The 19216-nt window shown below is 35.5% G+C and overlaps 1 protein-coding gene across 17 annotated transcripts in view; it reads right to left on the bottom strand.

Moving 5' to 3' along the window:
- Nucleotides 1-19216, bottom strand: part of RIMS2 (regulating synaptic membrane exocytosis 2) — a 609863-nt gene that overhangs the window by 479006 nt on the left and 111641 nt on the right. For all 17 annotated transcript variants that reach the window (XM_070802800.1, XM_070802803.1, XM_070802799.1 and 14 more), the window contains one exon: nt 9041-9251. In XM_070802800.1, coding sequence (XP_070658901.1) covers nt 9041-9251 — 211 coding nt within the window. The remainder of the gene's footprint in view (nt 1-9040; nt 9252-19216) is intronic.

Here is a 19216-nt window from a genome sequence, read left to right on the forward strand (position 1 = left end):
ATTATGTACCCTGTGTTAACTCTAGACACAAAAGTTGCAGCAGAGACTCTAAACGGCTTTGAATTTCCTGAATTGTACTATGTGAGAGTCAAATAATACAGCTGACTGGTAGAAAGCTGGCAAGTTTTTCAGAGGACCTGCTCTGGGTTAAAGACTATACCATCTGGGTAGTCACGGTATCTTTTCTTTTGCTCAGAGGGTTCATATTCTAAACTCACATCAGTATTTGCCAATGTCTACATTATCTCCAACCTAGTAACTGAAGACCAAAGAGAATGAAGAGGCTCCAAATGACAAGAAGGCACTATTTAGAAGACCTCAGCTAAAGGATATTCCCTTTGGGTTTTATGCCAATTTGAATTTGGAAAACTTGAAAAGACTTCAAGTTTTAGTCTGATTCATCATAAAGAATCAGAACAGAAAGATCTATCTGTGTTTGCAGGAAGTCACCAGGCTCCAGAGCAGATCCAAATTCAAATCAGACTTCTAACAGATATCAGCAGATTATTATAATCTATTATCAAATTTTATATTTCTAAGAATTTGTAAATTATAGTTATATATAATATTCAACATGAGGATAAAAAGCATTTTACCAATCTCTAAAACATATTTTGAGAAAAATTAAAATATATTAAATACTTAACTATGATTATATACTTCGGAAAACCCATGTTCAACGTTATTGTGACTCATTATTACAAAAACTGAATGTTTATACTAACTCAGAAACTTATTTTAAAAATTCTGACCAGTACAATGATCAGTTTAGGGGACATAATAAGATTAAAGGAATTCTTATCACAATGAGAAATATTATAAATATTATAAAAACACATTTCCTTTAAAAAATACTAAATTCTAAAAAGGCAAGCTTCTTTAAGAATCAAGTAAAATAATCAAATTGTCACTATAATATAATAAACTAAATGTCTCTGTAAACTCAGCATGCTTAAAATATATCTTACTGTTTAGCAATTATCATGCACTACAACTGTAACAAAACACTTGAGTAAATAAATTAAATATAACTATAAAATTAAATTAGCATTAATAACAATAAGAAAAAAATAATATTAGACAGAAAAAAGACTCTAACCACTTTGTCCTCCTGGTGTGAATATCCACGAAAGCAAGTTAGAAAGGACAGAAAAGACAAAACAAAAAATAAATAATTAATTCCATTCTTAAACTTTTTAAGACAATGAAATTAAAATTCTGGAAAATTTTAAACTACATTTTGACCAAAATATAAACATTAAGAGGAAAAACTTTTCCATACATTTCAAGCAAGAGCACGCTATATACTAGAATATATTAAGACATATAAAGAGAACAATTTCTACAAAAGCAAGTAAATATCCAAACATCAGAAAAAGGAGAATGTTCTTTCCACAAATAAAATCTTAATTGAGCACTCAATTAACTCAAAGGAAAAAACTAAAAAACGTTAAAGAAAAAAGCTTTTATGTACAAAGATAATAAAACACAGTATCAATGTTTAATTTCATCATATACTATCAAAAACTGACAAAATATAATTCTACATGAATTATTCATATTACTTCTAAAAGTTATTTGTCCCATTAATTTAAGCCTTCTAAACTTTATAACTTAAAAGAAAAAATAAGTAGAAATAGTCATTAAAGACAAAATATTATTGATCACAATTGGTAATTTGGGGTTATAGTTTCCTAACATTATAAATGTAAAAAATAAAATAATATGTAAGATAACTGAGTTTTAAGGAAAGAATATAAAAAAGAATGACTACATGTATAACTGAACCCCTTAGCTATACACCTGAAACTAATACCACATTATAAATAAGCTATACTCCAATAAAATAAAAATTTAAAAAGATGTGGTACATATATACAATGAAATACTACTCAGTCATTAAAAAAAAGCAATAACGCCATTTGTAGGAACATGCATGGACCTAGAGATTATCATACTAAGTAAAGGAAGCCAGAAAGAGACAAATACCATATGATATCACTTGTATGTAGAATCTAAAATATGACAAAATGAACTTATCTACAATACAAAAAACAGACTCTGACACAGAGAACAGATTTGTGGTTTCCAAGGGGTAGGGGAGATGAAGGAGGGATGGACTGGGAGTTTGGGATTGGCAGATGAAAACTTATATAGAATGGGTAAACAACAAGGTCCTAGTGTATAGCACGTGGGACTATACCCAATATCCTATAATAAACCACAATAGAAATGAATATTAAATAAATAAATAAGATGCATGATTTGGTCAAGAGAACATATTTAAATAGGGTAAAGTTTAAAATTATTACATTCATCTCTAATTAAACATAAATAATGATCATAATACTTCATAATGTAATAATAATGACCTGATATATTATAAGTTATATAAATTAAAAATTAAAATCATGTCTTTTTAGGCATCATTGTTTCTCTGAAACATTTCTAGTTGTATACCTTATGCAATTTTCTTAAGCTCTCTAGACCTTTACTTCCTTATCTGCAAAATAGGAAATTAATATTTACTTTATACAGTTTCCTGAGAATTAAACAATATGAAAAGCTCTCCATATACAGTGCCTGACACACAGTTCTATATCTGATACTCTAGCTGATTAAAACACAGGATATTGTGTAGAAGGGATAAGATGCATCCTCTGTATTATGATCTTGACTGATTCATTTGTTACAAATGTTAAAACTACAGGTCATATAAAAGCTATTGTAAAAAAGAAAAGCAATTGTATGCAGTCAAAGAAAACTACTGGTGACCATTTAGTTTAACAAAAATCATTTATGGAGCACTCACATATATGTATCAGGTACTATATTAGATTTATGAAACATAAAAAGTGAGTAAGACAGTTCTTGCCATCAAGGAACTAAATGTATTGAGAGGGAACTGAACAAATCACTGCAGAACAGAAAGCTGCCTGAAAGCAAGTGAAGAATAAGACACTATGGAAACACAAATGACTGATGAGATAACAGAACTTGGAAAAAAAATTGAAAGCTTCTGAGATGTAAGTAGGCCTCTAAAGAATGTTGGCAAGACCAGTGAGGGAGAACATTTTATGCAAAGAACATGGAATATGTAAAAAGTACAAAAGCTCAAACGTGCCTGGCATATTTGGATACAAGTTAGCTGGGAATGACCCCTGGGTTAGGAAGACCCCTCAAGGAGGGCATGGCAACCCACTCCAGTATTCTTACCTGGAGAATCCTCAGGGACAGAGAAGCCTGCAGGGGGCTACAGCCCATGGGGTCACAAAGAGTCAGACATGACTGGGCAACTAAGCACAGCACGGCTGGGAATGACTAAATTATATCTGACATGTATGAACTAAAGTCTTCACAGTTAACTATGTTAGTAATCTGGCAAAAGCTTAGAAGCATAATACTTTCATAAAGTAACTCACATTGCAGAAATTGTTTTTAAAAAGAAAAAAAAACATGAAGTCTAACTAATGAATTTGCTAATAGTTAATCCCTCTTAGGGCTTCCCAGGTAGCACTAGTAGTAAAGAACCCACCTGCCAATGCAAGAGACATAAGAGATGCAAGTTTAATCTCTGGGTCAGGAAGATCCCCTGGAGGAGGGCATGGCAACCCCCTCCAGTATTCTTGCCTGGAGAATTCCATGGACAGAGTAGCGTGGGGGGCTACAGTCCACAGGGCCACAAAGAGTTGGACACGACTAAAGCAAACTGGCACACACTCAATCCCTCTTAACAGATAATACAGGTTAAATTTTAGCTATAACATATACGTGGAAAATTTAGCTATAATACACATATGAAATATTACTCTACCATTGTATCTTTACTATCTTCCAGTAAGGATAAAAAGTCAACACAAAATCTAGTACATAATTTATAAATAAGGCACAACATTGCTACTATTTTATAAAGTGTTTACTTTGCTAAAATGTGCAGACAGACTGGAAGAAGAAAAGTCCAGAAGCAGAAAGAACAGTTAGGAAGCTGTTGCAATACTTCAGGTAAGAAACATATGTGATAGTGGTATGAACCATAATAGTAGCAAGAGAAGAAGTAAACTGATTTAGGAGATATGGAGAAGTATGGCCCCTCAAGACCTGATTGAGGAAGAAAGAGAATCATTCCCAGAGCTTGGTTTGAGCAACCAGGTGAATAAGAAGGCAATTCCTTGAGAGAAAAAAACACATGAGAAGCAGATTTGGTGGAAAATAATGAATGCAAGTATAGATAAGGTGAATATGAGGTGACTATTAATTCATCTAAGCCTAGATTTTCAGCAGGAAGCTACATAGATAGACTTGTAGCGCAAAAGAATAATCCGGCTAGTGAAATCACATCGGTAAATCATCAGCATATAACAGAATCTGAAGCTATGAAAATGAATAAAATCTCCCAAGGAAATTGTTAAAGGAAAAAGGAAAAGTAAGGATAATGACCCAATATCAACAAAATACCTCTTCTCTTTGAACTGGCAAGCCTCCAAGGGAAAAAAGTTCAAAAAAAAAGGACGAGCAATCTCTTCTAATCAAATTTTAGTAACACAATTTAAAGTTTCACTGTATTTGTCCAAAGTGATTTTAATCAAACTAGAATTGAGTTGCTTGAAAAACAAAGGTAATGTATAAATATGAAATATTATCAAGGTCCTTAAGACATTAAAATCTCATGTGAAAAATAAAAACCAGCTGTGGAGTAGTAGTTTAATTTTAAACAAATGGAAAATCTGGATATTTTAAAATGACTACAAATGAATCTTCAATTGAATCATTTGAATATTTATTTCAGTTTTACACTTAGTCTGTGTTTAAAAAAAAAGACTAAATGGTCATTTCAAAGATTAAAGATTAGAATTACCTTATATATTTTACATATATATTCATAATGACGGAATCAGTTTAGGTGTGCAACAAGGAACACACTAACCCAATATAAAATATGATCATTTAATTGAATAAGAAAACATATGTGAAAGGTTCTTTCATGGGACCCTACATCCCTGTTAGGTAAGAAGCAATACTATAGAAATTACTGCAAAACACTTTAAAAGCATTCAGTGAGTATGCCAGGTATATGCCTAAGTGTTGCACAAATATTAACTCATTTTGTCCTCACAATAGCCTTGTAAGATAGGTACTATTATTACTTCTAGTTACAGGTGAAGAAGCTGAGGCAGAGAGACTAAGCATCTTATACTAGGTCACAGAACTAGTAAATAACAAAACTGGGATTTAAATTTAGTCTCACTTGGGCAAGAAGAAAAAACATAAACAATGTTACTACTACCCATAGAAAGTTGGAATGGTTATAGTAAGATCAGATAAAATACAATATTTCAGAGCCAAGAATATTTCCAAGAATAAAGAAAGTCATTTCACAATTATGCTATGCTATGCACCACCCTTATGGCAGAAAGTGAAGAGGAACTAAGAAGCCTCCTGATGAAAGTGAAAGTGGAGAGTGAAAAAGTTGGCTTAAAGCTCAACATTCAGAAAACGAAGATCATGGCATCCCGTCCCATCACTTCATGGGAAATAGATGGGGAAACAGTGGAAACAGTGTCAGACTTTATTTTTTTGGGGCTCCAAAATCACTGCAGATGCTGACTGCAGCCATAAAATTAAAAGATGCTTACTCCTTAGAAGGAAAGTTATGACCAACCTAGATAGCATATTCAAAAGCAGAGACATTACTTTGCCAACAAAGGTTCGTCTAATCAAGGCTATGGTTTTTCCAGTGGTCATGTATGGATGTGAGAGTTGGACTGTGAAGGAGGCTGAGCGCCGAAGAATTGATGCTTTTGAACTGTGGTGTTGGAGAAGACTCTTGAAAGTCCCTTGGACTGCAAGGAGATCCAACCAGTCCATTCTGAAGGAGATCAGCCCTGGGCTTTCTTTGGAAGGAATGATGCTAAAGCTGAAACTCCAGTAGTTTGGCCACCTCATGTGAAGAGTTGACTCATTGGAAAAGACTCTGATGCTGGGAGGGTTTGGGGGCAGGAGGAGAAGGGGATGACAGAGGATGAGATGGCTGGATGGCATCACTGACTCGATGGACATGAGTCTGGGTGAACTCCGGGAGATGGTGATGGACAGGGAGGCCTGGTGTGCTGCTATTCATGGCATCGCAAAGAGTCAGACATGACTGAGCGACTGAACTGAACTGAACTGAACTGATGCTATGCTAAGTCACTTCAGTCGTGTCCGACTCTGTGTGACCCCATAGATGGCAGCCCACCAGGCTCCCCCGTCCCTGGGATTCTCCAGGCAAGAACACTGGAGTGGGTTGCCATTTCCTTCTCCAATGTATGAAAGTGCAAAGTGAAAGGGAAGTCGCTCAGTCATGTCCGACTCTTAGTGACCCCATGGACTGCAGCCTAACAGGCTCCTCCATCCATGGGATTTTCCAAGCAAGAGTACTGGAGTAGGTTGCCATTGCCTTCTCCATTAACAATTATAAAGGGGCCAATTATTTGATAGGATGTAATGATCCCAACTGCTTATGCAACTAAAAACAGAACTTTAAAATATATAAAGTCAAAGTTGATAAAACTGAGAGTTACTATTTGAATACCCATCTTTTAATAATTGGTAGAAAAAAACAATGTGGAAAATAAACAAGGATTTAGTAGAATTGAACAACTCTATTAAACAATTTGACCTACTGAACATTTAAAACCACTGTCAAAAAATAACAGAATATACACTCTTTTCAAGAACACACAGAACATTTGTCAAACTAAAGCACAGTCTGGGCCATAAAATAAGTACCAGTACATTTCAAAGGACTCAAGGCATACGAAGTATATTTGGGACCACAACAGAATGAAATTAAAAATAATGAACAGAAAGATCTCTAGAAACTTTCACCTCAAATATTTAAAAAATAAATAACATACTTCTAAGTTATTCATAAGTTAAAAAAAAAGTAAAATTAGAAAATGTTTCAACTGAGTGAAAATGAAAAGACAACGTATTAGAATTTGAGAGATGCTACTGAAGCAGTACTTAGGGGAAATTAATAGCACATGAGGCCTGTATTAGAAAAGAAGGAACATCTCAAAGCAATAACCTCAGCTTCCACCTTATGAAACCAGAAGAAAGAAGAGACAATTAAACCCATAGTGAGCAGCAGAAAACAAATAATAAAGATGAAATAAGAAGTCAACAATTTAAAAATCAATAAAACAAAAAACTGGTTCTTTGATAATATCAATAAAATAGGTCAGTATCTGTCAGTCTGAAGAGGGAAAAAGAGAGAAGATACAAATTGCCAATATCAGGAATGAAAGAGGCAGCATCACTACAAATTATACAGACATTAAAAGAATGATAATGGAATATATGATACTAATAAAGTCAACAACATACGAGGAACTAAACAAATTCTTTGAAAGATACAAATTACCAAAGCTCATTCAAGAAAAAAAAAAAAAAAACAGATAACCTGAATAATCCTATATCTACTAAATTGAAACTGTATGTAAAAACTTTCCCCCCAAAATATAACCGTTTGCCCAGATGGCTTCACTGGTAAAATCTATAAAACATTAAAGGATAAATGATACCAACTCTACAGAAACTCTACTAAAATACTGAAGAGAAAGAAATACTGCCCAATTCATTTTATCTGGCCAGCATTACTCTAATACCAAACTCAAAGACAGACATCACAAGAAAAGAAAGCTACAGATATTAACCTTCATAAACACAAAAGCAAAAACTGTAAACATAATTTTATCTAATCCAACTAATTAACATGTAAAAGATATAATCCATCATAACCAAATGGATTTATTCCAGGAATACAGAGTTGGTTTAACACTTCAAAATCAATCAAAGTAGTTCACCATATTAACAAAGAAAGCAAAAACATATAATCAATCACAATAGACGGAGAAAGAGTATTTGACAAAATTCAACATCTATTCTTAAGGTAAACAAACAAACAAAAACTTTTAGCAACATTTATGAAGAGCTGACAGCTAACATAATACTTAATAGTGAATGCTTTCTCCACAAGATGAGAACAAAATAGGAATGTCTCTTCTCATCACTTCCACTCAAAATTCTACTAAAGTTTCTAGCCAACACAACTAGTCAAGGAGAAGAAAAATAATCAGGTAACCAGGGAGAAAGATAAAGAAAAGTTATTAGTTCTGGGTAAAACAAAAGAATGAGAAAAGGGAAGCAATGAGAAAATGGAGAAATTAAATCACAAAGGGTAACAAATTCCCATTATGCCTAAGTAATGTATGTAAAGACATCAGCTTCATATTTTTAAGCTCCCTAAGAACTGGGTGATAAATATCTCCTACTAAGAAGGAGATAAATGCAAATTATAAAGAACTAATTGAGACCATTTAAAACACTTCTTTTGCTAATTTCAGCATAGCATTCTTTGGGAAATATTAATATATTCCCTAAAGTGGATGGATAAACTACAAAAATCTAGAACAGGTGTGAAACCCAGCCTGAACATTTCTTCTTTAAATTCCATATTCTAATGTTTTTTTCATTAATGTTAAAACAAAAATAAAGGGTATTGTAGCCTCAAAAGCTATAAAATTATGAAACATAGAATCTCAAAGCCAGAAAGAGCCTCCTTCAGAAAGAAAGGAAATACAGGCCAAAGAAGAGCAGATCTACCAAGTTGATAAAATTATGTGAGGTAATCGAAAAAGCTGTGACACAACTCAAACATTAACCAGCTGTGTGACTTTAAGAATGAACTCTAGTGTTTCTGGATCTGAGTTATCTACATCTATAAAATAAGGAATTAGGCCAACTGATCTCTAAATTCTCTTCATCTTTGAACGTCTAAGATCCTATGAGTCTAAAAGATCATAAGCTAAAGACAAAAACAATGAGATAAATACCTTTTTAATTCAGAGGAAAGTTTTTTTAATTCTTTTATCTGACCTGAAGACACTAGGGAAGGTTTCTGTTCATTGATTAACCTGAATGCTAATTTCAGTTGTCTATTTTATTCACGATGAGCTTAAGTATGAGAGAATTACGAAGTTCAGCTTTCATCCTGTACCTTGTTTGAGCGTAACGACACGCGACCTCCACAGCGAGCACAGAACTTGGTTTGGCAATATGAACAGTTATGGCCACATCCGTCAGCAAACTTGGTTTTGTGGCAGATGCCACAGGTTGGAGCATCACCCTTCTGTTCTTGTTGCTGCTGTGATTCTTCACCCATCTTCTTTACCTGCTCCTTATACATTTCAAACTGCTGATGAAGTTTTCTGCAGAGAACACAGACAAGAAAAATTTGGTTTCCTGATGGTCTCAAAAAATAGTAATAATTACCACAATCTGTGGACACAATTTTATACCTGAAAAATCCATGTGAGAATAAAGAATAAAAATTTAACTTTCTGTTGACAATAACATCTTTTATGGCACACAACATCGTAAAAGTGTAACTAGTTCTAACTTCTGATATACATGCTAATTTGATAAACAGTACAATTAACATACTTCTTTGAAAGGTAATTGTAAAATGTCTACCAACTATCTGCAATATGTTTTCAATCATATACCATGAAATATTTATAATGTTACTTTTTCAAGAGTTTAGCTTCAGAAATAGACTGAGCGATATGACTTGCACAGGGAAACCAAAACCTATCAACTTCAAATCACTGAGACAGAATCTCAACTGGAATGCAATTAAGAATCAAAACAGAGAGGAAAACATTGGATGAGTGGTCTCATTAACTATCCAAATCTATTCAACAGCCTGGACATTAGTTGGCTGCAAAGACACTTGAAATATTAGGAGTCTACCAAATAAGGCAGTACAAATAAAAGTAAGGCTGTTACAGATTCTAGTTAAAAATAAATAGTGATAAAACTTTTACTATTATCTCTATAAAAGATGGTTTTAAGTGATTAAAACTATAATTTTGATTTACAAATCAAAGTTCCTAGTCAGAACTAATGCATAAGATTTACAAAGCTGCAAATAATGTCACTCTCATCCTAAAAAGGACAAAAGGCTAAATAATCTACAAAAGCATAACTTCTCTTGATCCCATCAGAGAGTTGAGGGTTATAAGACAAGCAAATAATCTGAACTCCAAGACAAACCCTTCCAAAGAACAATGGGACACACTATTTCACCTTTGGCAGAGCATAGGAGAAAGAGGTGGCCACCAGACAGTTATGAGGAAATTCACTAAAATTTTATTTAACAAATTGTAAAAGTCAAGTGTGGGCTAACATGACAATTTGGAATAGCTATGGGCCCAGGATCACAAGCACTCTTCCACATACCTGTACTGGTTATTCATGAGGAACAATGAGAGCAGGACATAAAAACAAAAAGAACCTTTTAGGGGTGCATATGTACAAATATAACAGAAGTGACTGACTAGAGGCTACTACAACACAGGAATTCCCCAGACTATTTCTCCTAAAAAAGCCAAAGCTGTAAGCCACAGGAAAAGGGAGTAAACTCTGTCATCCCCAGGACAAAGGCAAAGATCTACTACAGTTAGGGAAAAGCTTGGGAGGGGAAAACCCCTCTTTTCATGAAGGAGAGACAGGAAATCATCTTCAGCCAAGAGCTTGCCCACAGATCAAAGGCTTTTATCACAAAGGGGGAGGTAGAAACTCCTGCCCTAAACCATTCAGAGACGCCAAGCCAACTTCCTTACTTGGGAAAAAGGGAATAAGAACTCTGAGCAGGCCTCATCCCTGAGGCCCTCGTAGACAGAGCCTGTCAAAGATGGAAGATGAAAAACACACAACAGAACACCCCAACCCTATCACAAGCCCATATCAAGAAATAAGCACCAGTATTCTGCTGCCAGGGAATGGGCAAGAACATGGAGAGAGGCCCTCTCCCTCTGTGATGTAAGTGGGTAAGAACAGCTGAAGGGGTACCAAAACATAAAAAAAAAACAAACAAAACCAAACAAACTTACAGTACTCCTGCATTCACCCCAAGCAAAAAGCAGCAGGAGCTCTCTGTTAGAGAAATCTGAAAACAGTAGTGCCCTAAAGATACGGACACCATCCAGACCTATCTGAGCCCCTGACCTGACTAGTGATTTCACACCCAGTGGCTCAGCAGTAAAACATTCACCTACAATGCAGGAGACGCAGGTTTGATCCCTGGGTCAGGAAGATTCTCTGAAGGAAATGGCAACCCACTCCAGTATTCTTGCCTGGGAACTCCAATATTCTTGCCTGGGAAATCCCATCCCGCCAGAGGAGCCTGGCGGGTCACAGTTCATAGGGTTGCAAAGAGTCAGACATGACTTAGCAACTAACAACAACAAAGGGAAAGAACATATGATTATGTCAAAATATGCCGAGAAAGTGCCTAAATCAGCAAACTAGGAATAGACAGAAACTTCCTTAACTCAATAACAGCATCCACAAAAGGGTTGTATTTGAAATACTGAGTGCTTTCCCCCTAAAATCAAGAACAAAGCAAGGTGGTGTCTCTCACTACTCCTAATCAACACTGGACTAGAAATCCTAGCTAATGCATTAAAGCAAGAAAAACAATAAAAATTAAACCATAGAGGTTGGAAAGGAATATTTTTAAACTGAGCAGATGGCATAATTGTCTATGTATAAAGTCCCAAAGAAACTATTAAAAAAAACTCCTATAATAGATGAGTCTAGCAAGGTCACACAGAGAAGGCAATGGCAACCCACTCCAGTACTCTTGCCTGGAAAATCCCATGGACGGAGGAGCCTGGTAGGCTGCAGTCCATGGGGTCGCTGAGCGACTTCACTTCTACTTTTCACTTTCATGCATTGGAGAAGGTAATGGCAATCCACTCCAGTGCTCTCGCCTGGAGAATCCCAGGGATAGGGGAGCCTGGTGGGCTGCCGTCTATGAAGTTACACAGAGTCAGACACGACTGAAGTGACTTAGCAGCAGCAGCAGCAGCAAAGTCACAAGATACATGCTCGATATACAAAAAACAATTGCATTTTTGTATACTAGCAATAGACAGTTGGAAATCAAAATTTTTTAAAGTAGTATGCAATAGGCATCAAAAATAAAAGAAAGAAAAGTCTAAGGTATTAATCTAGCAAAATATAAGCAGACTTTCTTTGGTAAGAACTATAAAATACTAAGAATTAAAAGAGATCTAATTAATAGGAGAAATATTCTATATTCATCATGAGAAGTTTCAGTACTGTTAAGATATCAATTCCCTATAAATTGATTCAATGTCATCTCAAATCACAATCTCAGCAAGAATTCTTTAAATAAATTGACAAGCTAAATCTAAAATTTGTATGGAAAAGCAAAACTCTCCAATTAGGCAACACATTTTGAAAAAGAAAATAACTGAAGAACTCACACTACCTAATTTCAAGACTTACCATAAAAACTACAGAAGTAATCAAATATTGGTAAAGCCTAAACACACATACAATAAAACAGAGTCCAGAACAGTCCAATACTTAAATGGTCACTACTTTTTTAAAAAGATGCCTACATAACTCAACAATAAAGTATAGTCCTTTAAAACAATGGAAAATCCATGTGTAAAAATAGTAATTGGAAATCCATTGTGTAAAAAAATAAACCTTAACCCATACTTCATACCTATATGAAAATTAACTCAATGTATTACAAAACTGCAAACAATAGATTACAGAACTAAATAAAATGACTAAAAGTATAAAGCTTGTAGATGAAAACATTGAAGAAAAGTGTGGCCTTGGGTTCAACAAAGACTTCTTAGCTAGGTTAGGCAAGATATAGGCTCTAGACCTTCAACACAATTTAAAAAGCATGAACCAGAAACCTGCCAACAACAATATGTAAATGAATGGATATAGCTATGCTCCAATAAAATATTATTTATGGATGCTGAATCTTGAATTTCATGTCATTTTTATAATCTCAAAATATTATTAAAAAAACATTTTTTTTCAACATTTTTTAAATGTAAAAGCCATTCTTAATTCACTGGTTATACAAAAACAAGTAGTGGGCCAGATGTGGCCTGTGGATCACAGATTGTCCAATCTTATATGATATGATTTAATTTATGTAACAGAAAAAGACAAAATTATAAGGACAGACATCAGATCAGTGGTTGCTAGGGAGTGGAGTAGAACAAGGGGACTGACTACAAAGGGATGCAAGGAACGTTTGGGGTGAGGAAAATAACCTATGTCTTGATTATGGTGGTAGATATTACTGTGTATGTTTTCTAGAACTTACTGAAGTGTATGCCTCAAAGGAGTGGATTTTACTGGTAATAAATATAACCTTAAATAAGTTTAACTTTTAAAAAAGTCAGTTTCGAAGTGCTAACCTATAATCAGTGTGTGCGCTCAGTAGCTCAGTCATGTCCAACTCTGCAACCCCACGGACTGTAGCCTGCCAGGCTTCTCTGTCCATGAAATTGCCAGGCAAGAATACAGTAGCAGGTTGCCATTTCCTAATCCAGGGTATCTTCCTGACCCAGGGATTGGACCCACATCTCTTGCACCTCTTGCATTGGCGGGTGGATTCTTTACCACTGCATAAGATGGGAAGCCCCCAACCTAAAGTCAGTAGGTAAATTAAAAATAGAGCCATATAAGTCCTTTTATCTCTGCAACCACAAAAGCATATTTCCATTTTCATATCAAATATTAATAAATTCAAACAGCTATGCCGGGGTTTTTTTCCTATAACTTCAGATAACATACTATTTTTCCCTGATGGTCTTTCACCAGGTTTAAGTGAATCTCTAGTAACACAAAATAAGCATCACTACAAGAGACCTAAGTTCATAAAACATGTACAAGAACAAGCATGATTTTAAGTGGACCATGAATGAGCTCTGCATCAGAGCTTCTCCCACCATTTGGAAGAACCATCTTTCTATGTGTGAGGTGACTATACATTTCTACTATATACCTGTTTATACACTTATGATCTCTGGCATGATCGCTCAGTATATGGCTGAACCTCTCTGGGAGAAAGAGAAAGAAGAAGAAAATTAGAGCAAATGCTTTGTTTTAGTTCTAGAGGCACTGGAGTACTAGGCAAGTTACCAAGTCAAGTTACACTGGAACAAAAGTAGAAATCTTTTCGTAGAAGCAAAAAGTAGAAGCAAACTGTGCTACATAGGGCCTCCAGGGAAATAGAAACCCCAGTTTTCACACATAGGGAGAAGGCCAGTAACATAAGTAGAGAAATCAGTAATTATGTATCCCAAAGTGCTAGATTAGAGCTATTGAAACCACTCTCACAATAAGAACTGTAGCAGTCCCTGAGACTGTAGCATTACTGGGGCTGTGGGATGGGATCAAATCTTTCCTGCTGTAGGGAGCAGAGAGAGAGAGAAGTGAAAAGTTCAGATAGGACTAATCTATAATAGTTTGAGGAGGTAAGAGAGGACTTTTAGAGAGATTTTTTTTTTGTAGTCATCCTTCCAGTCCTATAAAATGAGAAACTATCATATGTAGAAGTGATGGTGTACAAGCAGATTCAAGAGCTCAATCATGTTCCTTGCCAAAGAGATCATTTTTCCCCTTCCCATTTATACATAGACCAAATTCTATCTCTGCTTCCTCATCCCAGTCATCTTCAACCAACCTAATCTGGTTTCTAGTCTACTTCTTAATCCTCACAAAGTTTACCAACAGCCTCCCTGTACCTAAAACTAACAGACAATTTTTTTTAGTCTCCATCTTACTGGGTTCTCGACAGTACTTGAAATTATGTTCACTGCCCACTTGGCCTTCATTATATTTTTCTGGTTTTCTCCTTGTTTCTCTAGGCTTTCATGCTCTTTTTCCTTTGAAGGTCAAGATTCAGGCCTCTCTTCTCTTTTCATTCTGTGTCTGCTTAGGCAGTGTTACCCATGCCTGACTTCACTTTCCTCCTACACATAAATGTAAATCCTCAGCTCAGACTTTTCCTCTGAGCTTCAATATTCAATTGCCTACTTCCCATCTGTATTGGGAAGTCTCGACGCCACTTGAATTTCAGTGCATATCAAAGTGAACTTGTAATTTTCCTATTAAGCCAAATTCCCTCCCAGTTTTTCCTATTCCAATAAATTGTGACACCATTTAATCATGCAGGCCTGAAATATAGAACTATTCTAGAAATACCTTTCTCCTTCAAATGCATAGTTAATCTATCATGAAGTCCTTTCAATTTTACTTCTTAAATGTGTCCTAAATCCTTCCACTTGTCTCTATATCCATGCTCAATACCATAGGCCTTGTTATCATCAATGCCCACCTAGCCTCCCAGCTAGGCTACTCACATTCATACTTCTCCCCTTCTGCATACTACAGAAAAATTATCTTGTCATCTCACTGCTTAAAATACTCTAATGGCTTATGATTGCTTTCAAGAAAAAGAAAAAACTTCTTATGAAGTCTGTTACAAAGTCTTGAATGTTCGCCCACACATTCACCTCTTCAACCTCATTGTTTGCACTGTTTCTTTCCCTTCTTTCTGCTAAAGCTACTCATCCTTTAGACTCACTATGGTGCATCTCATTACAGGATGCATTTTATACATCCTCCTGCCTCCTCCCAGAATAGATTGCAACACATGCCTTTTTTTTCTTTCTCTCTTTTTAAACTTTAGGTATCCAAAATAGAGTTGATCATGAGGTTGCTTCGCTGATTCATGCTTGGCTCCCATTTTAATTAATTGTTTTCCCCTTCCCCAATGTGACTTCCTTTCCCTCAGGAACCAGTCTTCAAATTTTTCTAGTAAAATCTAAATAGACTATAGCCAATGTGTCTGTGGCTTATTTTGTATCAGATAGATAGGTATTATTATAATTATTCTATTATTCCTATTCTACAGAGAGGCTATTTTTGCTTACAGTCACACTGCTAGTAAGTAAAGCCAGATCCAAATTCAGCTGCAGAATCAGAGTGCTAACCACTAGAAGTTCACACTTGAATGGATATATAATTTTCCTTATTTACATTTTATTCATCCCTTGTTTTTTAAAAGTTAGCACTTTATTCTGGAAAATAATAGACTTGACATGTATAACTGAATCACTGTGCTGTACACCTGAAACAAATATGAATTTACAGCGCTCCCCATCGGTCACATTACTGTCTGAACTCCACCTCCTATCAGATCAGAGGTGGCATTAGACTCTCATAGGAGCATGAACTGGAACCCAACAGTCAAGGTTGAAAATCATGAGTAAAGTGAAGTTGCTCAGGTGTGTCCGACTCTTTGAGACCCCGTGGACTGTAGCCTGCCAGGCTCCTCCATCCACGGGATTTTCCAGGCAAGAAGACTGGAGTGGATTGCCATTTCCTTCTCCAGGGAGAATATCGTGAGACTGCCACAAAATACGGAGAAGGCAATGGCACCCCACTCCAGTACTCTTGCCTGGAAAATCCCATGGACAGAGGAGCCTGGTAGGATGCCGTCCATGGGGTCACTAAGAGTTGGGCACGACTGAGCGACTTCACTTTCAACTTTTCACTTTCATGCATTGGAGAAGGAAATGGCAACCCACTCCAGTATTCTTGCCTGGAGAATCCCAGGGACGGGGGATCCTAGTGGGCTGCCGTCTATGGGGTCGCACAGAGTCGGACACGACTGAAGCGACGTAGTAGCAGCAGCAGCAGCAGCAGCAGCCACCACAAAATAGAAACAAAGTGCACAATAAATGTGATGTGCTTGAATCTCGCAAAACCATCCCCCTACCTCCCAGTCCCCGGAAAAACTGTCTTCCCCAAAACCGGTCCCTAGTACCAAAAAAGACGGGGACCGCTGCTCTGTAACGTGTGTCAGCCAAAAAGTTCGTTTGGATTTTTCCATAACATCTCACAGATGAATGAACTTTTTGGCCAACCCAGTATTTCCAATAAGTTATAATATTTCTGTAATGACATATTTACAAACACATACATGTTTTTCTCTGAGGAATGTATGCAGGAATATAATAGATATACTCAAGTTCAGTAAATACTTCTAAACTTCCTTCTCAAATGGCTTAACTCGGCACACCTGCAAGCAGGGTATGATGGTTCCAGTTTCCTCTTATCCTTGCCGATACGTGATATTATTCAACTTAACAAAATTTTACAGCTTCGGTATATGAAACGTTTCATTTTTTTAAGTTCACGTTTTTCTGACTCCTAATGAAGTTCAGCCAGTTGGACTGTCCCACCTATAAACTACCTACTCATGACATCCTTTACCAAAACTCTATTGGATTTCCTGGGGGCCTTTTTTGTTTGTTTTGCTTATTTGTAGAAGAACTTTGTATAGCCTGTATGCTAATTCTTTATAAATTGAGCATAGCAAAAGTTCTAGTCTGACAAATAACTGCTAATTCTTTGTTAAGCAGAATTCTTTAATTTTGATGCATTCCAATACATCAGTTTATCCCTGTATGGTTTGTGGTTTTGGTGGCCGGCTATAAAAAAAATTCTTACCCCTAAGTCAGTCACAAAAAAATTCTATAATTTCTTCTAGGAGCTTTATAATTTTGCCTCTCACATTTAGGCTTTTAATCGATCTGAAGTTTATTTTTATATGTAATGTGATGCAAGAATTTAATTTCAATCTTTTTCACATAGAGAGTCTATTTTCCCAGTACCATTAAATAGCCCATCCTTTCTTCCACTGATTTGTAATAGCAGTCTATCATATATTTAGTTCCTACATGTGCAACGGTCTATTTATAGAGTCTGTATTTTGTTTCATTGGTTTTTGGTTTGTTCCTACTCCAAAACAACATTGTTAGAATCCAAACTCCAAATATAATGAAAGGTATAAAAGATCTTAAGAATATAAACATATATTTAAGCTTATAAATATAAATATAATGGTAAATATGTAATTCCCAGATAGTAGATATTGTAGGCCTTGTGGATCTGTCACAGCTACTCAACTTTGCCAAACAGATGTGAGAATAGTCACAAAAAAGCAAACAAAGAAATGAGCTTGACTGCGTTCCAATAAAAGTTTATTTACAGAAACAGGCAATGGGCAGGATTTGACGTAGAGGTCATATTTTGTAGATCCCTGATATAAAGAGTCAAAGATAATTCTCATATTTAATTTAAAACTTTTCTTACAAATATTTAAAGACATATGCAATAATATATCAACTTAGAAATAGTTTTTTCCACTTTGTCAATTCAAAAAGCTATTTCATCCAAATTTTTCATGTCTATTTTCTCCATCCTCACCAAAGCAGCTCATTGAATTCACTGTTTTCAAAAGTAATTTCTTCATTCTGAGTTCTTTAAGAAACAGACATTATTCAGTATGTTAGTTCCCAGTAATCCTGCTGTTCCCTGGTAATTTTATGCCCAGTCACATAGTTTTTTGTTGCTGTTGTTGTTTTCCCATTCATCTTTTTGGGGGGTGGGGTTCATGATTTGTGTAACACTGACTTTCATCAGATGATGAGTTTTAAGTTGTGCTTTCTATAAGCTCATGGCATACAGTTATAGAATGTAACCATTAAATGCAGTCACACACATTACAGAGTGTTTTTCAAACAGCAGAGTGCAACCCAATACAAGGACATAAAATAAATTTAGCAAGCCAGGACTCACAGTTTAATGAACTATATCAAAACATTGGAAAGAGTATAAGATTTCTTATAAATCTTATTTCTATTACATATATATGTATGTAGGTATGTATATACTGGGTTATAGTGCAAAATATATTTTTTATGAATGGAAGCTTTTTAAAAAAAGTATGAAAGTTACTGCTTTAATAATCAGCTGAGAGTAATAATAATAATAAAATAATAATAATAATAATTATTATAAAAGAATAAAAACATATGTCATACAGCTGGCCATCCCAGTCACATACCAAGTCTCTCCTCTGAATTTCTAAATAGCTGCCTAAGCGACTATTACAAATGTAATGTGTTTCTAAAATACGGATCTGATCATACCATCCTGTTCCTCTGCCTGGAATGTCTCTCTCTCTCTCTTGGTCAGATGCAGAGGCACTGAAACATCAAACACTAGGGCACGGACAGAAACAGTACCTACAGTATTATCAAATAAATAAGTGGGAAACTAGAGATACGGACATAGTAACTAGATTTAATGTTTGAAAATATTTTTAAATAGCTGAAGTACTTCACTGTTCCAAATAACTGAAAAATTTTCCAAATAATATGAGAAATACTGGCATCAGAATGTATATCACAGCACTGCTGCTGCTTCTGCTAAGTCGCTTCAGTCATGTCCGACTCTGTGTGACCCCAGAGAC

The sequence above is a fragment of the Bos indicus genome, chromosome 14 (assembly GCF_029378745.1).
Source record: "Bos indicus isolate NIAB-ARS_2022 breed Sahiwal x Tharparkar chromosome 14, NIAB-ARS_B.indTharparkar_mat_pri_1.0, whole genome shotgun sequence".
Lineage (NCBI taxonomy): Eukaryota > Metazoa > Chordata > Mammalia > Artiodactyla > Bovidae > Bos > Bos indicus.